The sequence below is a fragment of the Larus michahellis genome, chromosome 12, assembly GCF_964199755.1.
Source record: "Larus michahellis chromosome 12, bLarMic1.1, whole genome shotgun sequence".
In the NCBI taxonomy this organism is placed as follows: Eukaryota; Metazoa; Chordata; class Aves; order Charadriiformes; family Laridae; genus Larus; species Larus michahellis.
Window position 1 is genome coordinate 5952454 of NC_133907.1, and position 23883 is coordinate 5976336.

Sequence of the window (23883 nt, forward strand, 5' to 3'; positions counted from 1 at the left end):
ATACTGGGTTTGGAACATTTTGAGGCAAGCTTTTAGGTTACAACCCTTGTGCTCTGGCTCTGTTTTGTTTTGCCCATGAACACTTTCCAGGCAGAGGAACCGGCTTGCCCTGGGATGCAGTGCGAGGCGAGGGAGGGAGCCCAGGGCAGGCATCTGACCCCCCTTCCTCATGCAAGGGAAGCAGAGCGGCCCCACACCGCACTCCTGCACCCCCAGCAGCACAGGAGATGCAGAGATGCAAATCATTTGCAAAATGTACGCCAACAGGAGAAATGATGTTGGCAATATCAAAGAGTATATGGTTTTAACGTGGGGAAATAAAACCAAGCACAAAGGCGCAAAGCAAACGAGACAGGCAGGAGTTTCCCTCCCTTGCCAAATCATTTGCTATTGCTTCCTGCCTACAGGTCTGCATCATGCACAGACCTTATGTTTTAGACATGTTGATGTATTCAAAATTGTAACTTCTACAAGGTGTCCCCACTTTGATCTTGCTGATTAGGACTGATGAAAAACAATGGCCATCAACACCTCCTCGCCCACAGCAGCGGGGAGAGGAGAAGGGGTGTCAAGATATGTTATTTTCAGAGAGGAAAACACAATGTGCAGAGGAAAGGGATCATCCTCTTATTGCCGTCAAACCATTTTAACATGCATTTCCATGGCGCTGCTTAGCCTGGAGCCACAAGAAGCCTTGATCGATTGCACCAGCGTACAAAGAACAAGCGACACTGAGGTGTTTGCAGGGAGCTTCTGCGCTACCTATCAGCTTACGCTTCCGCGGAACGGCGAAGTCCAAATTGTGCCTGCCCTCTCTGCAGCACGCATTATCTGCATACGACATAAGGGCATCAAACAGAAGAGGCTGTAACACACACACACACGCACGCACCCCCCCATTTCATTAGCTACTTATAAATGTAGCTTCCTTAGAAACAGATTTCTGCCTGAGGTGGTGTCAATTTTTCATGTACCAAAGAGATTGGGAGAGCTGCTGGCAGGAGGAGCAGGGGAGATAACAGGTTTATCGGGTGGCCAGCACCGTGCGGCTGCTCTGTCATCTCGACAGGATAACACGAGGGTGAAGGATGGCTCTGGGTATGTCAGTGCACGCTCTCGCTGCAGAGAAACAGTTATTCCACAAAAAGCGACACCAAATTAAGTGTCCACATTAAAAAAGACACTGTAAAAGCCTCCGAAGTCCTTGCAAGATCCTATTCTCTTAAGGTGAAAAAAAAAAAAAAAAAAAAAAAAAACCACGCAACAAAATGAAGACTTCTTTTTAAAAAAAAAATACAAGCCAGCAGATGCTCTGCTGGTTTAGAAAGGAGCCAGCATTCTGTACTCCACATTATTTTTTCACAAACCTTTTTTTGGAAGCGTTTAGAAATGTTGATGCAGTATTTTAGTAGTAATATTCTCACCAATGATATATCTTCATTGCTTTTTTTCAATACTCCTTTACTAGGAAATGTATTTTAACCATCATTTTTTGCTTTGGTGGTCATATGCAGATATTTATCCATTTTATCAATAAAATCTTTAAAACTACTGAGAAGTCTAAAGAAGCTGACACAGGTTTTTTTTAAGAATGAGGTTATTCTTTCAACATATCACTCCAGAAAATCCAGGAAATATTTAGTTACCTGCTCAAACCGTTAAAAAAATATATATATTTTACTGAAATATTTATGAACTATCTCAACCTTTATCTTGATCAGCTTCCTGAAAAAAAATGCACCAATGTGTTTCACGCTCCCCTCCCCAAAATCACAATTATGCCATAATGCAAGTCCTGGCCCAATAAACAGCAACAGCCAAACATCCACGTGCAAGGACACCAGCCAAAATCAGGGCAAACCTTGGGGCAAGAGAAGTGCAATGGGATAAGTGGCTAAATCCATTATTCAATGAATTAAAGCATTTACAGAAGTAATCAAAAGGGAGCGGTGTTAACCTGGGAGTGAAGGTTTCCGCAGATGTGGGGGTCTCACCATTTTCCTACAAACTGCACCAATATGTATCTCACATATGCAAAATTGTAGAAGTCCGTAATCCCAATATTTGCTCTGGGTTGGATGTTCTTTGGAAAATGATTAGTAGCTGGTGCTATTCAGAGTCCTCAGAGAGCAAGACCTGCAGCTGCCCAGCTTTGATCTCAGCTGACAGACAGAGGCCACAAGCTGCACATCGCCCATGGGCGATGCCTCGGGCACCCTGCCTGAACTGAATATTTGGGGAACTTCTAAATAATCGTGCCAAAGCTCAGCCAAAGCCCACATCACCTGCACAAAAAGAGTCATTTTCAAGAGGGACAACAGACAAGGCCAGAGGCAGAAGTTGCTGCCTAGCCCCCATTTCTAAGAACAACTAAATGTATTTCCTTTGAAAAGCAAACACCAAAATGAGCCGTGCTCAGCACCACCGAAGATTCCTTTGAAGGAATAGTAGCTAGTACGCATCAAGAAATCAAGAACAACTTGTTTTTTCATATGAACATCCCAAAATCTCACAAATTGGTGGACATGGGAAGACAGAGGCTTCTTTCTTATTAGCAGATAACCCTGTTTTCTGCCCCACTGGCCGGTTCACCTGCACGTACCGCGACTCTCCACGACGCCGACGCTGCGATGCACCGTGCCAGCCGCAGCCCTGGCCCTAGGCAGGTCACATCCCATGTGCTCGCCCAGCTGCACCAGAGCCCTCCTTAGACCAGGATCACCTCGGACTCTCAGGAGCCTTTCCCTCTCCAGACAGGCACGAAGACTTCAGAATGCAAGCAGTGTTTAAAACACCCTAATTAGATCGATCCTGACTTCAGCTGCGGCGTGTTGGAATACAGATTAATCTATTCCATGGCTGGCACTGGCAGCTGCAACAGCAGGAGGTCCTGTCAAATCAAACCGTAACATTACACTCCTCTGCCTTTATTATTCCCCCCCCTCCTTTTTTTTTTTTTTACATTTCATTATAATGGACATCTGCCTAGCAGGGGAGGAAGCTCAAGCACGCTCCCCTGCAATACTGACGCAGATGAGACAAGAGAAAGGGGAAGGCGTCGTGTGCTTCTGGGTGCATCCACCATTAGGTGGGCGAGCAGAGCATTCTGGTGAACCCAACAGAATACATTTAAGAGCCTTCTGTCTTGTAAAGAACTCTTAAGATAAACTGTGGTTTCTAATGAGGAGGAGGAAAGTACTAGAAAAAGACACACCACCTCTTTCAGAACCTTCTACCCTTTCAGAAACTCTGCGGCTTCACGTCTGTTTGCTGGGAAACCTGGACGAAGCCCCCAGCACATCCTAAGGACCAGCAGCTCCCGGCTCCGGGAGGAAGGACACCCCGGAACCAGGCGCGGGTCCGCCCCAGCCTAACCCTGCCACAGAGGAGGAGTGCCAAGGGGTGGCTTCTGGTTTTTTCTCTGCACAGCTTTCGGGTGCGTATGAAATGCATTCAGACAGAGGTTTTGCAATGCAGCTTGCAAAGTCATGGAAGACTGACCATTCCTTCAGCCACTACTGCTTTGGTTCATTACAGAATTACGGGTGGAACCAAGGATGTGCTATTCCAATGCTGTAGCATCTAATAAGCTTACCTGCTTTCACATGCATTAATACTCTGCGTTTATAAAGAGTAACCCGCTCAAGTATCTCAAAACATTTTGCCAAGAAAAATCTTATCTTAAAATACTGGCAACAGTAAGAAATACTGATTTCACTGATGGGTAAAGCTGGACCTGGGAAGGTCGAAAAAGCTCCGCACAATGCTCCTGGTGAGCTGGAATCCAAGCATCATGCCGAATGTAAGAAAAATAATTCTATCAACTGAGAAAGTTTATTTATGTGATGTTCTTGTGACAGAGAATGCTAACTTTAATTGAGATAAATTTAACTCTGTACTGAGCATCATGGCTCATTCAAGTAACAGATTCCTGTCGTATTCTGGAGGGTTGGTGGCAAAATAACAAATTGGCACAACAAAGTTCTGTTTACACAGACTGATGCCTTCCCTAGGTATTCACTTCAGAAGACCACCACATGAAAAATATTTTCTGCTGGCGAGCAGAGGGTGTTCTGTTAATAAAGATACTCTTTATCAGGCCATTTTTCTGTGCTGCCTTTCCACTTTTCCACGCCCAGGGAACTTAGTTCTGCAGCAGGTATTCATTCCAAGGGCTTTGCTGTCTTTCAGTGCGTGTTACAAAGGAGTAAGAACAGATTTACTAAGAAATGGGTTTTGCTGCTGTTGTTTTTTAAAAGAAGCGTATAGCTGAGTGTCTCCAAAAGAGGCTTCCTTATTGTGAGAAGGCAAAAAGACCAAAAACCACAGTGAAAGGAATTCTCATTTGGAAATCCATTGAACTAATTCTCAGGTTATCAAATTAAGCATTCCTAAGTAAAAGTGACATCTAAGTCAAGAGAAGGCATTTAAATGAAGATGAATTGGACAAACATCCATTTATAGTTCGTTAGACTCTCCAAGTGAGCAAAACTAGACTGCAAATAACCACCCTGAGACAGAGCAGGAGAATATCCAGCCTATCAAGCAAGTTATGATTGCTTCACTACAGAGTCTGTAATTTAGAAGGAATTTGTGTTTTCTCCATTTTTAGCTCACTGAGACTGTTCGAGAATCTCAAGTTAGCATCCAACACTTCGACTCGACTGTTGCTGCGGTTAAGTCCAGTCCCAAGAGCCATTGCACCCGTATGGACAGTGAAGACAAGCTGACCCTCAGCTCTGCAACAGAAGAGATTTTGGAACACAGACACTCATACAGCATCCCCCCACATTTCAAAATTCACAATACAGAAGCATTATTTCAAATCTTACCCTATATTTATGCCAAGATCCACCCAGAGCCAAATTCCCCTTCATTCCCTGCAATCCCGCACACTAGACACTTGCCTCTCTGCCCTCTCTGCTCTTCCAGATCGGTTCCACTGAAGCCACGAGGCAGCCGGGCTCCTCTCAGGGTGCCCCGTCAGAATGCACAAACCCCTGGAACACAGCAGATCTCACCATTATATATGTGTAACGTCACTCCCAGTCTCAGACTGGCCAAGAGCACGTTTTCTCCACGATTTGGCCTTTACCTTCCTACCAATGCTCATTACAGGTAGGCTCTATTATACTAACATGCGTTACCATACGACAAGACACAACAAAATGCTACAGGCCAAACTATGCCATATCATACCTTGTACACAGTGCTCAGTCTCTGACTCGACACCCGTCTGGATCACCCTTCTCGAGGGATCACAGTCCTTCATCAGGAAGATTACAGGGAGCAATCACAAAACCAAACACTGAGCATCTAGGTAATTAAACGCATTTCTGCAGTAATACTTGTCATTAATTCTCCACCTCCTACAACCTGCCTCATCCACCCTTCCACCCGCTCCACACAACGCCAAGCAGCATCTGAGGGGGACCCCACTAACACGATTCAAGAGCCTCACAACAAAACCCCATCCAAGACACACTACTTTCTACAGCGACGGGCTATTTCTCTTTAAGGCTGGCCAATCCAGCTGGATACTTACAAATATTTTTGACTCCGCAGACATAGGAAAACTCTAAGCCATTTCTGTCTTCACCTGCAAAGTATTTCTGGTTTGGGTTGCTTCACTGCCTCAGAAAAAGGGAGATTGCTTAGATTTTTCTCCCAAACATAATACCCTGAGATGTATATCGTGATCTGTCCAGAGTCAGGCAAAATTCAAGTGTAGATAACATGCAGTCAGTTAGACACTACCAGCCAAATTTTCAGGCTCAGATCATCCATAAAGACGGTTAAGAAATTTTCCTCTTCTTTTTTCCTAATTACATAGCGTATATAAAGCACAAATATGTGCAGTTTGGATTTAAAGTGTTCACAGGTTCCCTAGAGTAAAATAATTTTTAAACACTGACAGTGTTTAAAATGTAGCTAACCAGCACTGGCACCTTTATGCTAGCTTATAAAAAAAAGAGAGAAATACATTACAGAAAAGTTATTTTTATCAAATTTAATTTGGATTATAAATTTCCGTAATAAATAAAAGCTCGCCAAGTCACATTGAGATTTTTTTTTTCAGTAGGGTATTTATTATTTTGTGGCATTCAGAACATTGCCTTCAAGGCAATAAAATAATGTTTATTTTATGGAGTGTCTCCTATGTAAAAAGCAATGTTACTATAAAATAAAGACAAGAGGAGTGTTTTCCTACCACCATCAGACACATACCGAAAGATTTTGTGCTCTAAAGGTGGACTGGATGCCCGAAGAGAAGAGTGTCTCTGTCACTAACCGCAGCGAAAGCATCCTGGAGCCCCAGCTGGGGCTGTACCCGCAGCCTGGTGGCACTTCTGCAGCTGCAAACAAAGGGACACCCAGGGCAGACGGAGGAGGAAGAGTCTCGGTGGACAAACACTTCTGCCAGAGCTGTTTGGTGCCTCACCCAAGTGCTGAAGCATTTTAACAGGGTTGTCCTTTAAGTAGTTGTAATTAGGCTCCAGGGTTAATAGCCCATTAAGAATTTGGTATTTTGCAGCAAAACCACGAGCGTCTGTCCCAACACAGTCTCAAGGCATTGCAGTGAACGCCTTCACAGCGCAGTTCCTTAGAACTGCTTTTTCATAAATACCGCTGCCTCTGCTACAAAAGCCATTCTAGTTAATCCTTTAAAGGATGTGTTCCTCCATTCGACATACACGTGAACGCTCTCCTAGCAGAAGAGGATCTTTCTAATTAATTTTTAATATTTTTTCTTAAGCAGTTTGAGCACAGAATAAAGTTTTTTTTTTTACAAGAAAAGATGACAAGAGAAGACTGAATACCAGCATTCTTTTTGATAAATAAACAAAGAGATATGCACAAAGAAGCGTGTTCCTCGGAGCAGCACAGCGCAGAGGGCATCGATTCTCAATCACGGCAGACCTCCTTTAAAACCAGTAGGCACCAAGAAGTCTTTGCAGCATTCCTGTTCAGCCAGTGGCTCGCAGGAGCCGACCATCAACCAGCAGTGCCCCCAAGCACAAAGTAATTACTGTATTGCTGGTCCAACATTTGGCAAAGTAAAAACATATACTATGCTGCTTATACACGTGTCAGGACAATGGCTGTGACAGGCTCCAGGGGAACCCTGTTAAACATCTCAATTAACTCCCATCGTTAGAAATTCAGTAACTCACCTGCCCAGCGATGCAAAACAAAGAAAATTGGACTTACTACCACAGCGTTTTAGGGAGAGTTTATTTTAATAAAACTGATTTCTGGGCTCATCTTAATGTCCTCCATTTCTTCCAAATATTAATGAGATGGAGGTATGATACAAAGACCGTTTGCGCCGATCACTCCGTTTTCCTGAGGGCAGATTTGCTTTTTTCCTATCACAGAAATAGTTGGGAACTGACCCCTTTAGGGCTTTCCAGACTGCTACCTAATCCTCACAGTAGCCAAAACTGCACACCGATGTCATTTGCAGTCTCAAGACAAAGCAGATGAGACAAAGATTAACTCACTTTCCCAAAGTGAAAAATGTAAGTCAGTGGCATGAGCCACAAACCCAGATCCCGCTACTCAAAAGCTCATATTCTAGCTTGAGCTTTCTCTCAGTAAGAAGAATTAAACGACCTGATTTTCATACTGCAAATGAAGATTTCAAAACGGCCCCTAAATCCATCATCTAAGCGCAACGGCGCTTTCTGCAATTTTATTACATCAACCCCAGAATACACGACAGCATTTCTTCCTCACCATTATCTATCCGAGACAAGCAACACAATACAAGACAGATAAGGCAGCCGGAATTGGCAGCCTGTGTGTGAATCACGACTCGGGTGGCGCTGGGCTGCAGGTAAACCCCTTCTCTCCGCCCACGCTAGGAAAGCAGCCGCCGCCGCGTGTGCACCCACAGCCCATGGCGATGACAATTGCTGCTCCGACCCACCATCCTACCTCAGCCCTGCCACCTCTGAGACATAAAGCCCACTTCTCCAGCTTAAGCGTGCCTCGTCAAGCCCCTACCTTCGTTAAGGATTGTCATCTTTTAATGGTGGTACTCTACTAGAGCTACATGATCTTTAAGGTCCCTCCCAACCCAAACCATTCTGTGATTCTACTGTTGCCAGCTCACCATTGGCAGTTTTCAAGAAGGAAACAGACGTTTGCTGCATTTGCCCCTCCTCTTCCTCGCCACCCTGTCCTCAGGTAGGAGGGGGACACGCACATGCCCACTGAGCTGCCCCCAGCTCTGCAGCTCTTCCAGGAAAAGGGGGTGCTCAGCATCAGCCCAGCACCCGTCCAGGTCTGCAGGAGGCAGCACCTCCCTGCCTTTGCTTTGGAGAACGTCGGGACATCTGGTTACACCCGAGTTGTGAGGTCAGTACCAAAGCAGGGTATTTGGGTTTAGAGCTCCCATTTTGTCGCCGTTTCCTTCCATTTTCTCTTGGTTTGCTGCAAGAGTTAAGGATGGATAGATACTAGGCAAGCCCGAGACCCACTTACACCTCTTCACCTTTTGACAATATTCACCCTTTATAGAACTGAGATGAGTAATGAATTGGCGCAAAACCTCAGGCATCACTGGCAGTATTTAAAGTTTCTTCCGAGACACAGTCAATTATTAACAAAATGGAAAATGTAATATTACAGACACAGGAGGGACTGACCCTAGATTCAGTTCAGCATAAGGTCCCACAGTAATACTCCACAGCAGATTTCTGTTAAAGCAGAGTTTTCCAGGGGAGAGAGGAAAAAAAATAGAAAAAGAAAGAAAAAAGGCAACTTCAAAGCATGCAGTTTATTTCTGCAATGCCTGATGTTCATCGAGTCACACTTCAGTGCTCAGAGCCATGAAAACACAGCTTTCGAGGTGACATTTGTAGTTGCCTCATTACTCTTTTCAAAAGAGTTTTGCATCAAAGAGTCAGAGCTTCAAACAACAGACCCTACAGGAGTAAAATAACTTATTAACAGCACATGAAATGGAATCGCCAGGAACCGCTGATACCAAAACAAGCAGGGCAAGTGTGTCATCAACAGCTAGCCTGCGAGAGGGAGCGGGCAGGCTGCCTGGACCTGAAACCTGCAGGAGGAGCCAGGAAGAGACCGGTGATGTGCCATTCCCTCCTTGTTGCGGGTACTTTTCAGACACTTGCCTTCCATTCACCTCCTCCGAGACAATAAGAAGGATCTGGAAGCACGCCTACCTTCGTGTTCTTTTTCAGTTGTTCCAACTTTCTTTATCTTTTTGGGCGATTTCATGAAGAGTGGAAAGATGGTCCTCAGGCCGAGAATGTCAACAAACTTGTGACAGTTGTCTGTTCCCTCCGGTCCAATCATGGCGTGGTCCAGTACCTTCAGGGCACTGCTGCGGGAAATCTTCTTCTCTCTGGGAAAAGAAAGCTGCAAGTTAAACGTTTCAGGTAGACAAGCAACTTTGGACTACACTAGTTTAAAGAGACAGCATGAACAGGGAAACGAACGTGACAAGGAAAGTATGAAGAGCCTTGAGCACAAGCTCTAAGCAAGATTTTCTTCAAGAGGTCAAAACACTGTATTGACAAATACTCTCTTTTCAAAACTGTGGTTGAAAATATTCTCTTGGTTATTTCTTTTTTAACGTCTTTTATGTCTTTTTATTTTCAATTTTCTTTTTATTTCATTTTAGATATTTTATGTTTTTATTTTCCTTTTTTTATTTCTCAGCTATTAAAGAAGTTATTTCATCACCACATTACAAACACTAGCACAAAACAGCAGGGGAGATTGGGTTGGGTACACAAGGCAAATACTGTCACACCAAGACGATCAGGATTTAGATGTAGTAATAATTCAATCTAATAAAGGAGTAAGTTTGGTAAGTGTAGCCTGGTTATCAGCTATAATGAAGAAAACCTCGTCTCCAAAAATCGCGGTTGGAAGGAAGCAGATTGATTCTGGGCTATTCCGTTTTAATGCTGGTTCAGAATGCCCATGCTGGTTACTCACACCGATAGCACACAGGTGGTCTGCAAATGATCTCCAAAAGCTCTGTACCTCTCAAACCAGAAACAGAGGAATTTGTAATTCCTCCAGGGGAAAACTTAAAATATCTTGTGAAACATGAACTGAAAAAGCAGTCGCAAATACAGCCCATAAGACCAAGAGACCAGGTAAATGTCAGCAGGAGCTAAGGTGAGCTGAAGAATGAGAGCCCTCAGTGTCTCCAAAGGCCAGGCCAGGAGGACGTTCCCCCTGGGGCAGGACAGTCACAAGCCCCACCACCTTCCACCCCAAGCGCATGGCAATCTCCCCCCATGCTCACTTCTCTAAGAGAATTTGTTCTCTAACAAATATATAGTTACATGCACATATAAAAATAAATCCCCACAGAAACAAGCCGTGCTTTTCCCCTGGAGCGACGACGAGAGAACAATTCTCCTCGGACACACACTGGTTGCTCTGCACTACCAAAAGGTGCTCGGGTATTATTGTGAACCTGGAATAAGGATCTATGAAGATCAAACCACTGACGCAGTCCAACCCCCTCCTCTCTCCCCCTGTGGAGGTGGCAGCACCCACGTTGCCCTTGCCCACAGCTGCCAAACCCAGCCATGAGGAGCAGGTTGTCCACCTGCAACCAGCACACCCAGAGCCACCCAGCAGCTGGCCACTGGGACCTCACCGCCATCAGCAGCGTCTTCTCCTCCAGGGCTTCTTGAAGCCCAAGCTCCAGAAAGCTGTGGAAAATGCCTTCCCTTTAGAGATGGAACTTTGTGAACCCCTACCAACACGCAAACTAAAAAACCCCCATATATTAACACCCCAGCCTAAAAATAAAATTATTTTGCCCAGGGAGGTCGTTGGTGCTCCCGATGGGCATGAAGCGGTTGTTGAAAGCACCACGCGCAGCCGGGATCTGGTGCAGCAGCGAGTTCTGTGAAGAGCAGTGCAGGAGGGTGGCTCAACACCCCCACCTCCCCTCTACAGGGAGCTAAAAATAAAGTACTTCTTAGGCCAGACAATATAAGAAATGTTTTCAGGGGAAGTAATTGCATATTGATCAGCATTTAGGAAGGTTGCACAGAGCTGATCTCTGGAATATTCATTGGGTTTAAGTTCAGGCTTTTAGGGATCAATAGCTGCTTGACTGGACTGTCTAGAGTTGATTTTATTTGAAATATTTATTCTGCCGGAGGGCAAGCAGTTTATCTTAGTCTCATCTGTGCTTATTGAGGTAACTTTTAGCTGAACACTAATTCAAAGACAAGCATACGTGAGTATCACCAAATAGGGAGTGACCTCAGTCTTCATAGGGAACTCTGAGTTACAACTTCATTTGCTAACCATTGTTTTCCTCCTTGTAATACCTTTACATCTGGGAGAATTCTTTTGGTACATTTCTTATTTCAAAAAGAAGAGGTGCTAACATTATTTGGACTTTCCACACTAGCGTAACACAATCTCTCGCTTTCCAAAATACTAGCAAAAGCAGAATACTAGATTTCTTGGAAAAATGCTGCATAAAATGGTTCCGTTTAATTAACCAGAAGATTTACTAAAGAGACAGTCTAAGTTTCCATGGGGTCATTAGGAACAGCAGGACAAGAAAACATAAAAGGATTTTAATAATCATAAACAATATACCCTGAAATAGCTATAGTCAAGCTTTCTGGAGCCATACAGGGTTGTCCATTTTCACCTTGTTTTTGTTGTACAGGAGCAAATGCTCTTCTGAGGGTCAAGAAAAGCCACAGAATAGCTGCAGAACAGAAGACCGTGTTGCCCAAGTGATGCACGTTTCCGTAAGTTTCCTTTGCTGCATTTGTCTATGTGCATACACACGCGCCTTCGTTAATAACTGGGAAAGCCGCACGTCATTTTTCCTACGCAACAGAGAATCTTCTTGACACATCCCCTGGGAAGCGAGTGGCTGCATCTCCTCCAAACCTTAACACAATTTTACAGCAAAAGCAATAAGCTTCCTGTCAGTGTGCGCAGGGGAACTGACATTACAAGCCTGTTTTTCTCTCTTTTGGCTTTGTAAGGTAAACTGCATTTAGGTTACCAAGGTAAGGCTGAGGGACTGTGTACTAAAAAGTGCTTCCTGACCTAAAAAAAAAAATAAAATAAAATTGAATCTAATTCTGTGTGACATTTATAAACTTTCCACCGGTGGCTACCACCTTGATAAGCCATCTTATTTTTGATACAGTCCATAAAATAAACGAGCCACCATTGCTGCGGAGATGCAAATCAAATAATTACGTATACCTGTGCTCTCAACCTATTTGAAAACTGCCTACTTCATTTCTGCTGGCACAGGCTCTGTCCTTCTCAACCTGGTCTTCTCCCAGACCCCTCTGCTCACCTCCCACACATCTGCTCGGTGAAGCTCCGCTCCCAGTGGCCAACTGCAAGTCCCCATCAACACTGCAAGTCCAAGACCATACCAAATCCAGGACGCGGCTTGCGATGGATACATGCATAAAGCGCATCAGCCACATCATGTTCTTTTTCAGGTGTTACCATTGTCTCCCCATAAACTAGTAGAAGTTCACATAAAACGACACCATCTTTGGCTGTTGGCCATACAGTTTAAGCCCAGCATAACAGAAAGTAGTCCTGTTTTCATTACTGTCTACAGGAATCTCCTGAGCACGTTAAATGCTCAGCTGAAAGAGGCTGTACTTCTCTGCAGATCTGTGTGCGTGACCATTATTAACAGAACAACTTGGCTAGATGTATTGGGCAGCACGAGATACAGAATGCTATGTTCTCAAAGACAGTAATGGAGATTCAAGCCTGATATCTTTATTCTCACACAGCTTATCTATCTCACATCATGTCAATAAACTTTCAACTTTGCTTATTTGCCCTTTCATCTGCACAGCCTATGGTACAATGATTAACCGTCTTCAAAGTAAAAACAAAAAATAACAGATGTCTCCCCCCAGCCTTCAGAGGACACCGACAGGAGAGAAAAAATATTCTGTCCTGTTTGTGGGCGAGATGGTCAATCACAACTGAATGGCATTTCTATTCTTTGTTGTTTATCATGAAGCTATCAAGAAGATACAGAAGTGTAATACTCCCATGCAGCTTTCCAGATCACAACTATCAACGTTAACTCCCTATTTACAACGCCAGCCTGCGGCTACCACAGCAGCACTAAGAAAAACTGAGCACCCGCAACAGCTTTTAAGCGTACACCAAGAGAATTCCCAATGATAACAGAGGTTAACAGAATTAATAGTCATTTAATATCCTCTGGGTATTAAAATACGTGAAAAAACCCACAAGCAAACACACACCAAAACCTTGCACTGTCAGTTCTCAGTTTGCTTTGTTTGGTGGTTTGAAAGCTACAGAAACGTGCTTTGTTTTCCTCATCGAAGCGCTAAGTCCAGAGCTTTCTACCACACAATCTGCAAAAGCAAGTAACCTCCCACGGCAGCACCTGAGCAGGCCCAAGGCTTCTCCTCCTAAAGTAGCCGCCTTCTCCCAGCATCCGTTCCCTAATTTTTATCACCACAAAGCAGTGCCTTTCCTTAAACATCTCCTATGCTCTCCATAGAGTAACAGACTCTAATGTCATTCATTCTCTTACTGCTGACAAAGCACCAAAGACGCTTTTCTTTTCAAGAGATGCCAAAAGATAGCAGGGCTAAGCATTGCGTTCCTGCAGCTCTGAAGATCTGAGCGAACTACTTAAATAACACAAACAGTTGCGTCCGTGTCATGCCTACCAGAAGCAAGCTTACAACACCGATAAGGAGATGGCACATCTACCAAAAGTAAAAGCATCTGGACAGCACTGCGGCTTGGACCCAGCCAGCCTGAAGCATGGAAATAGCTTTAAGCATGTGCTGAGTATCACTGATTCCACGTTTTAGGCTACATGCGTGATTACCTGTGTCAGAATCCTGAAGTTCCATGCATTAGGAGTATTGAGACAAAAAAGACAATTGCATGTACGAATGTCAACCGCACGGACGACACGTCAACCGCACGGAGTGTGGAATACTAAGAAAAGTGGTTGGCAGCTCTTCAAAAGAAGAAAAACATGAATCAGCAATAAAAGTAGCAGCTTAACACTTTCAACTCTAGTCTGAAGACATCGTTAGAAGCAAGAAGTTTACTCTCTGTCCACCTGGGTGCAGCTATCCCTAAATGATATTTGCAGTGTAGGACAAGTAAGGGCCAGAAGGGCAAGACTTAGTCAACTATCAACTCACGTTATTTGTTCAAACAGCCAGGTAAGAAGAATTTCAACTTTTCTACTTACGTGAACTAGATTAGAAGAGTTTAAAAAAAAAAAATTAACTGTCAGTAAAGTCCATGTTTATGGACAGTAGTGATATACGATTCTAGAAAATATTCTGTGAGTTGTTACTTTTTTTTCCATTTTTCACTTTACCAATCCCATTCAGACTGTAGAATAACTTAGGTTTCTAAGCATCGAAAGACTGAGGTCTTGGAAACTCTTTCCATTAGACACAGCTGCTTCTGTCAGTTAAGTCATGCTTAGTCCCTCCTAACCCATTCACAACTACTGGGGGGCGGAGGGATTGCGTCCAGGGAGAAATTTGCCTCTTGTCATAATTTTCCAGCTGGAGTCCTGGGTACAGAGAGCAGTAAACAGTAGAGTCCAAAACTGAGCAAAAAACCTATTAAAAATCCAAACACTGGGTCCCACCCACATGGCACAAGAACTCCAAGTAATTAGTTCTGCAAGGCTCGCTTAGCAGCTTAGTACTCAAGGCAGAGGGAAGCTTCCCTCTCGTTCTTAGTTTTGGAGCTTTTCTTTAATTAGCCTCAAGAAAACCCAGTGTTCCTATTTGAATAATCCACGTTTGGTTATTTATTCAGTTCCCTGCTGCTGCACATTACCCAGCCATGCGCTGCAGGAATACATCATTGCTTGTTGGCGTTTGCTAACCAGCCACCGCACGCAGCCCAGCACACCAGGGAAAGCCAGACAGAGCCCCGCTGTGCCCAGTCCCGAGGTCTGGAGGAAGCCAGTCAGCTCAGAAGACACAACTCAGTACCAGGCTAGGAAGTAACAGTGAAGAGAGAGCAGAGAAGCCGTGGAGATTCACAGTGTGACAAAACACGTCACAAGAAGAGATGCGTACTTATGCCTATTTCACAAAAGCAATTTTTGTATCAATATCCACAAAAATTCAACAGCTTAGAGGATACGTGCCACAGTGAAGCTTGAACTGCAGAACAAAAGGAAAAACGTTTTCCCTAGAGCCATCCAAAGGGTCTCTCTTGCCCTCATAGGGGTGTTTTAAATCCTGAGAGGATTAGCAGCCTGACCTACAGCATTCTCTCATCTGGGTGTCTGCCATGCAGATCTGCACTGTAACTTTCCAGCAGCTACTGTAGTAACCCTATTTCTTAGGAAACAAAGCTAAAGAGAAAGAGTGGAGCTTAAATGTCTGAGAATGTTCAACTTACATGCTGGAAAAAAAAGAAACAGACAAATACGCTAACACAGAAATCTTATAAACGGAAAAACACAAATATCTACCCAGAATGTATGTTGGTACGTCAAAAGCAGGCAAGAAAATCACAAAGTTATCTGGGTACCTAAGCATCAGATTCATCAGCTGTAGACCCTCGCCTTTCAGGAAGCGATCGCGATTGGAACTGAGCATTAGGCAGGAGCAAAGGGAATCAAACAGGTTCTCCATCATTTCCTGTTCTTCTGCTGTACTAGGGTTGTGTCGTTTAAACACCTGCATGACAAAGAAAACAAAATTACCCCAAAATGGAGGGCTCAATTCGGTCCACACTATTCTAGAGCATACATGGATATTTTACATCACAAGCCTTCCGCGTCTGACACGCATAAGGCTGCAGTCACCAGAGCAGCACTCACACACGTCCCTGATGCATTCTCTCTCGTAACTCTGCTGCCCTTTTCACTGTCCTGACTGTATACCAACAAACGTGCAGCTGGAAGACAATACAGAGCCTCCAAAGGGAAGGGCAAATTCGACGAGTGCACAATTTACAAAAGTATGTGGATAAGGTTGTTACCAGAGAACGCCTGGGCAGAATACATACCTGAGGGGTCTGCTCTGCAGCACCCTAACCTTCTGACAGTACCGCCTCAAGAAATAGAACTGAGCTAAGAACACATTACCTTCAGCTGGCTCAAATGTAGGCACAATGCAGCCCAGTGCTTGGAGTGCAGAATGCTGAAGATGGCCAAATTCTAACCCTGCCTATCCCCAACTTGCCGTGTAATTGTAACAAAATAATTTAAACTTCCGTGTACCTCTACATTAACATCTGTAAACCAGAAATTATCCTCGCTTACCATGGATGATACACTTGTGTGGAAGTTATTCAGGGCCTATGCCACCACTAATACAAAGCACTGCCGTGCTTCAATATCTACGGATTGCTAGGACAGCGCTACACCCAGAATCTGCTCCACCTCCTCACCCCCAGCCTGCGAGTTTCCTGACGGTAGAGAGGGCGTATATGAATTACTCACAGATAACTGCTGAAGCAGCACATCGATCCCGTCCAGCTCCCCAAGCAATTCTCTGTTGTCTAGACGGAGGTGGGGGGAAGGGGGAAAAAGAGAGAGAAAAATGAAGCTAACTGTCAGATTTTACAGCCATCTAACACTGATACATCAGCGAACAAAATCAATACGGCTTGACAGAGTACAAAAGCTGCAGAGAGGGCGCATGCGTATGTGAGAGAGTATACGCAGGGGAGAGAGAGCTCAAGCAAAGGGAAGCCAAAGGCAGAAGAGCGCTGTTGTGATCTGAAAGAAGCCTGGATCCTACCCTAACGGAATATAGATACCAGAGGCATGTCTCACCATCGTTATTCTGGAGCAAAATCGCCAGGACCTCGCTGCAGTACAGCTTGTTGGCATCAAAAGGCATCTTAGCCTGTTGGTGAAGAAGGAATAAGAGACTCATTAGGGCACGGATCTCTGTTTCATTGATTTGAAGAACGCATTAATCAAATCACCGAATGCACGAGCAACACTTAAACCAAAATACAAGAGCGGTAATTTTGCAGTATGCCTCGCTGACAAAGTAGTAATAATTGTCTCTGATTCAGGGGTGACAGAGAGGGGGGGGTGTGCTCATGCACACGTGCACTCAGCTCTGATCCTTCACACTGTCCTACCTAAGTAGGTTTGACCAAGTTGGCTCAAAACAACTGAGAGTCGTCTCCAGTTGTTCGCAACACAGAATCTCTCTCCTGTAATAAATTTTCCATGTTGTTATATGAGTGCATGGGCTTATCCTTATTCTGAAAGTCTGCACCTGTCACCAAAAGCAGAATTTCAAAAAATACATCACAATAACATTAAATACTAACTGCTAGAGCTTTCTATGAGGATCACAATGTCACAATCAGAAGAAGAGATGGGTTTAGCCTGCACAATCACATAATTTTCATGTCATACTTTCCCTTCATACTCAAATTATGTAAAAAAAAAAACATAAAAAAATCATAACAAAACCAAAATGCTGAATTTGAAGAAAAAATAAATCCCTGAAGTGGGATTCAGAACTGGATTCAATGTCTTTGCAGAATGCCAAAGCTGCTTCATCTACAGAAACAGACTAAGCATTAACAGATCGGATAATAATGCAAACTGTTGTACCGAAGGAATTCATAAAATAAACAAAACAGATTTAAAAATTATTAGTTACCAGCTATTAGTATTACACTGTTTGAAAGGGGGGGGGGGTGGGAAAGCAAGCAATAAGACCTAGGCTTAGAACATACCATTTGTCACCCAGAATTTTTTTCCCCAAGTGCAGGACTACCTGCAGCTTGAGTGAGTGAACCTGCCTGCGCAAGGCTACGCGTGGGCCAATTATCCCGACCTGCTACCAAAGAAAAGGTCACAACGCACAAGCACAATGCGATGCAAAAATCGTGAAAAGCAGGAAGATCCCAAACGCCACAAAGCAATGACTATAAAGCTTTTCATTCCAAACGATCCCAAACCACTCTGTAGATGATGGTATTTATAGCATCCACATAACGCTTCCAAGCAATCAGTGGCAGGAGAGGGGGAAGGCGGCAGGCGCTCGGTGCTGTACAGCTCTGCGGGCTCTTGTCACAGTGTGTGTACCAACTGCTGTCCTACGGCAAGCGTTAGGAAATAACACACTGTTCTCTCAAGGCTGTACACAGTATCATCAAACCCTGCTTATGTTTAGAGAAGTGAGCTATTAAACTGTCCATCTGAGCCTTCCGAGGTGGTTCTGGCAGCCGGAATACAATTACACAACCTGAAATGTAGTCGGAAAATACAAATTCACACTCTGTGCTGTGTGCCAGATGTCCTTACCAACATCCGATTTTAAAACTCATCCCATAGACATTCTTCAGCAGCACAATGCGCTACCCAGCTGCTGAGATCCTGGTTTAATCCTGAACACATCTGTCAGGGCGAGAGATTCAAGACCAAGCACTGCCAACAGCGAAGGCGCCTGGGCGAGGGTTTCAGTAGCCTGCGGCTCCCCACGACGACAGTGTGTAAGCAAGAAAAAGCCCTGCCCGATCACACATCCCCAAACCCAGACAAAGGTAACACACGCCAGGGCAAAGGAAAGACACATTCAGCACCGGGCTTCAAGGGCATTTAACATTCATTTTCTGTGGCACTAGGCAGGGGAATCCAAGTTGTGATTATTTTGCTTTCCCAAGTTTCTAAGCCTTTCAGCTGCCAGAGTAATTACAAGGCAGGCCGCAGACCTACACTTAGTACACACCTGCCTGGAATAAAATCAACTTAATTTTTTGTTTTTAAGCAAAAGGAATATAATTATGTTACTACCTATAGTGAGAAATTATAGGTTACTTCTGCTAACAAGTATACGAGGAGACACAGAGGGGTATCTGCACACTTACAAATCTGAGAGAGTATTTCTGTGATTCAGAGGCTTTCTAACCACGAAGACATTTAAGTGTGGAAGTGCTAATGCCTTACTAACAGGGTTAGGAAAAAGCCAGAATCTGTTTGCTAAATTTCCTTCACTAGCTCTGTAGGAGAGCTGAACTATCATTTCCTTTCCTACAATATTTTCCAGGGAATGTTTAGGCACCTTTTCACTCAAGACAGACTTAAACTGTGTACCTCACCGCCACAGGATGCTAAGAATATCAGAAAGTAATTTTGAATTCAAAAGGCAATAAGATGAGTTCAAAGAGAAGGCCACCACCAGCAGCAGTTAAGCAAAGACATCACTTGAAACTCAAAATAGTGTTAGAGATGTAGGAAGAAAAGCATAAAATGTTTTTTATTAGTTTCCCTGCTCACTGATCAGCTTTTTACATTCCTAAAGGTCTTAGCCATGGACCAGAAATCCATCATACAGGAATAACAGGAATGGAAAAAAGACACTTTCTACTATCAGATGTTTACAGTAGAAAGACAAGACAAAAGTATGTCCATTCAAATTAAAACCACAGAGGATACAAACCCCGAATTCTAACTTTTTGTCCTTAACTTGGCTTCTCCAATGCGCACGCACACAGAACTGGCTTATTTTAAGCAAAGTTTTAAATTCATACTAACTGGTCCGTAGAAGGAAGGCAGAGCTCTAGCACTACTGATGCTTGAGCTAGAAACATAGTGGTATTGTGGCTACTGGGGACGACCACACCAGTGGCTGTAGCCCAGGTGCCGTTCTGTAGCGCTGGGAAGGGACCAACTCTGCAATAAAGACCACAGTTCTCACGGCAGGATCAGGGACATATTACCAAAAAAGAACTCCCATGAAACAAGTATTAACACAGGCATTAACGAAGACTCAACCTTAGATACTCTTCCAGGCAAACGCTACGAAAATGAGAGTACTTCTACTTACAGGCTTGCATCACATTGTGTAGAGCTTCTTACACATAAAGCCAACTCCTTCAATTATGCTAATTTATAGTAAGTTAAAAGGGATATACTTCCCAGTTTGAGACAAGTTTTGAATTCACTGTATTCACAAATGTTAGAACTTATCACAAAGATAACCTATACAAATGAGAAGAGCCAATAATAAATAGCCTTGGGCCTTTAATATCGTGCCAAACGCTGTCTCAAGCACACCAGCTTCCAGAGCAGTGACCTGTCAGTTTTTATTGTGATATCTCCCAAATGACAACAGGAAAACAAGCTCACCTTCAGCCTCTTGAGCAACCACTGCATGAGGCCTTGCTGCGCAGCTTCTGTGCACATCTCGGGTCGGAACTCTGCCATGTTCTCAACGATTGCTGAGAAGAAAGACACAGAAAACGGCAGTTTTTCCCCACCTGCAGTTGAGGTCAGGCCTGTATCAACACTGCTTTGCCAGCTCCTTCCTAGGGCTGTACTGCTTTTCTCAAAATTACATCTTATTCACAAAACTACCTTTTTTTTGAGTGAGACTTAAGCTCAGGTCTATGATACTCTCTCAGTTTTTACACTGCCCACACAGTCCATCCTCAGTGTGACACCAGCTCCTGCTGGAAGAAGCCTAAGATACCTTCCCTTTACTCCAGCAGCAATTCTCACTGCACAAAACTAAACTAACAGCAGCAGCGGCAGTAAAAATTCCAAAACTCGTGTTTCCAGTCTCTCTCATTCTTCCAGTCCTTGGGAGATTACAATCCCAAAAGACTGAAAGGAGCGGATGACGGTCTAAATGCCAGTAACAGCGACACACGGCAAAGCAGTTACTGCGCTGTGCAAAGACTGGGGAACAGAGAGGTAATGATGTACTTACATGAAATACAAATGTTTTACTACCTGAAAGTCAAATATATCGGTAAGACATAAACAGCTCTCATAGCGGAGTACGTAGAGCTCACAGATAAGTACACGGTAAACGCACAGGCAGTGGAGCACTCCTGCTGGTGCAGTGCACAGTTTCCTCCGTGGACCAGCACCTCCCTACGTAACCACCGTGGGAAGAGACACCCTACCAGCGGTCACGCAACACACGCCAGCTCAAGGGGATAGGCTTTACCGGGAGTTAAAGCTGTGCTCAAACAACAGCTGCACTAGGTTCTCTGCTCCAGTGTTGGCAGTTCAAGGTAGGGAGGAAAGGAAGGGGAGGGATAACCCACGCCCCTCTTTGTACAAAATATAGGAAGAAGCGAGAGGCTGCACAACAGCCACTTACCCAGCGTGTTGTGGACACCATCAGCTTCCTCCTTCACGCTTTCATCCAGGCGCTCCAAATTCTGGACCAGCAACGCCACGACCTGGCCCTCCACCTAAATCGCCGGGGTCATGGGAAAGATAAAAAGATAAGAAAGGCGACTGAAAAAAGGAAGATTAAGGAGAAAGAACTGGGGGGGGGGGAATAAATAATAAAAATCAATAAGCCCCACTGAAAAAATCCTGCCAGACGTGATCAGAAGACATTAACAGCCTTGCTCTAAAATCTCAGAGGAAACAGAAGAATCACCAAGTAAATCTGCCACTATGTTTGTCCTAATTAATTAAACAACTTTTGTGATTCAGATTAAACAGAAAAACATCTGGAGGAAAACATGCACCTTGTCACAGTCTTATTTCCCGAACCAGCCTGATTGATTTATAATCCCTCAGAATTCTTAAGTGCGAGGCACCACAAACCACCACGGATGGGCTAGCTGTCAGCTCTGCAAGCAGCTCCACTTGCAGCTGCTTACTGCTGGTCTGCCTGTATTTTTGCTATTATCTTCCACTTTAATAGGTGCAAAAAGCTGAAGGAACAATGCTCACACACACAGATTCAAATCCAAAAGCTGAATTATCACCAGATGAAGCTTTGCATTTAAGTCCTAGCAAGAGGAATGTACCAAGTTGACTTCAGCAAGCTAACAAAAGCCAGACAAATCAACAGCAGGCGCAGGAACCCGCATCTGCAGGTGGAGCCTCCTAATCAAAAAGCTAACCCAAGTACGCTTCTAAAGCTGGGATTGGATAGAGTTCAGCTTGATTTTGGCTAACTTGCTATTGTGGACATGAGCTTGGAAAAGTTAAACAAAATAACATTTCCAATTCAAACGCTGTTAACTAGCTTTAGGACCAGTGAACACATGGAAAAAATACAAGCATCAGCTGCTATGGAAGGTAGTGCAACAATCCTCACAGACATTCTATGTTATATCTGCTTTCCTTTAAAAAGAAAAAAGAAAATAATCTAAAAACCAGGTATCTAAACATTTCTCCCAAGATACGCCTGACTTGTTTCTTTCAAAGGGGACAATAAAACATCTAAAACTTGGCTATTATCGGTGGGCTGGTGACAAGGAAAAGAGAAACAGAACTTTGCTTGATTTACTACCTCTGCACATTCTATAGAAAACATCTTCTCAAGCAGTTCCTCTCTACCACTTCATCCATCCAGCAATCTTTCCACGAAGGCAGAGTAATTAAGAACAGCCCAGAGGCCAGCTGGAGGAACTCGGCTCCGGGCCACTGTCATTAACCTTTGGAAGGTAACGTTATAGTGACTGGACAAGAAGCATTGTAAGAGAAAACAGAGCAGCCAAACAAAGCAAACAAAAGAAAACCTGTAATTCCCCATCTTTCGATTTCAACATAATAGTTACAGAACAAGACACAGCCACAGCGATTCACAAACGCAGCAATTCACTAGCAGAAGCTGCCCAAAGGTAGGACACACATGTAAATCTCAAGTTTTGCTGGGCATCGGTTCTCTGGAGGGTTTCTGCTCAGTTCAGCATCCTCCTCCCACAGCCAAGGAGCACAAAGGAGCTAGTGCAAACACCAGGAAAAGGCGAATTCCACCACAGAGAGTTACCAAGCAGGGAACACTTAAGACTAAGCAATGCATCTCCTACTGCATGTAGATCATTTTCCGGGGTTGTTTAATCTCTAGGCTAAGAAGGATCCTTACCTCTAAACCCTCCTCCACCCTTAAAATGCATTAGCTCTGTTACACAAAAACTTTCGTGCTTTTACTTCTTCGTAAGAAAAATGCATACCCTCACTGTAACAACAGATGTCACGGTTCAAGCACAGATATTTGGGGTTGAAACAAGAGTTACTGGGTAGAAGACTACTGGCCTCCCATGAAAGAGGTTAGACTGAACGATCATAATGGCCCTGCTGTCCTTCAGATAACAATCTGAGCCCTGCCATAAACTTCAGTTTTTCATGGGTGAACAGAGGTCACCCTTTTCCACAAGAAGGAAGAAAAATGCAAATCATGCTCCTGTTCTCAATAGGATACTGTCCAAGTCACAAATATTACTTCACTCTCCCTCCCTGCACAAAAAAAATCTCCCAGCCTACACAAACTTGCAATATGAGCGTGTTCCTTCCAAAAAAAAGAAGTGGTAGACAAGGTGCAAGAAGAACCTACTCTCCAAACTCTGGCACTGCACTACAAACACCCATCGTGGTCCTCAATGCTAATTCAGCTACAAGAGAGCAGGCCCCTGACCTGGATAACTTCATTGTGGTGTTGGCAACATGGATAACCACAGCTGCAGAAAGTGCGGCAGTTCAGAGTATTCGCTGCTGTGCTGTATAAGGCAGACGTTGTTCAGGCACTGAAATAATTTGGAATTTACTACTTACTAGAGCGTCTATGAGGACTTCAGCTCCTTCTTCACTCTCATGGAGAGTATCTATATCAGTCAGTTCTTGAAGCAAGTCTACCACAGCTATGGAAACATGTGCTAGGTGTTAAGGAAAACCAACACAGAGGCAAAGACATTTAATATCAAAAGCAGATTGCTCTTAGGCCAGCATGCTCATGACAGGATCCAAAACAAGTGGTTAATACATTACAGTAGTGGGGTACAGGAACACCAGAGCCAAGAGCACAGAGACTACTTCAGCAGACAGTCCTCGTAAGCACCAAAATCAGGGAATCCTAACAATTACAAAAGATAAAACCAAGTATGATTGCATGCTTACTGCATCAG

General features: G+C 44.0%; 1 protein-coding gene across 2 annotated transcripts in view; it reads right to left on the minus strand.

The window, feature by feature from the left end:
- CTNNBL1 (catenin beta like 1) overlaps positions 1 to 23883 on the minus strand; it is a 56189-nt gene that overhangs the window by 15633 nt on the left and 16673 nt on the right. For both annotated transcript variants that reach the window (XM_074605240.1, XM_074605239.1), the window contains exons 5-11: positions 23534 to 23629; positions 21120 to 21213; positions 20138 to 20229; positions 16817 to 16889; positions 16481 to 16539; positions 15565 to 15713; positions 9195 to 9376 (exon numbers count right to left, since the gene is read on the minus strand). In XM_074605240.1, coding sequence (XP_074461341.1) covers positions 9195 to 9376; positions 15565 to 15713; positions 16481 to 16539; positions 16817 to 16889; positions 20138 to 20229; positions 21120 to 21213; positions 23534 to 23629 — 745 coding nt within the window. The remainder of the gene's footprint in view (positions 1 to 9194; positions 9377 to 15564; positions 15714 to 16480; positions 16540 to 16816; positions 16890 to 20137; positions 20230 to 21119; positions 21214 to 23533; positions 23630 to 23883) is intronic.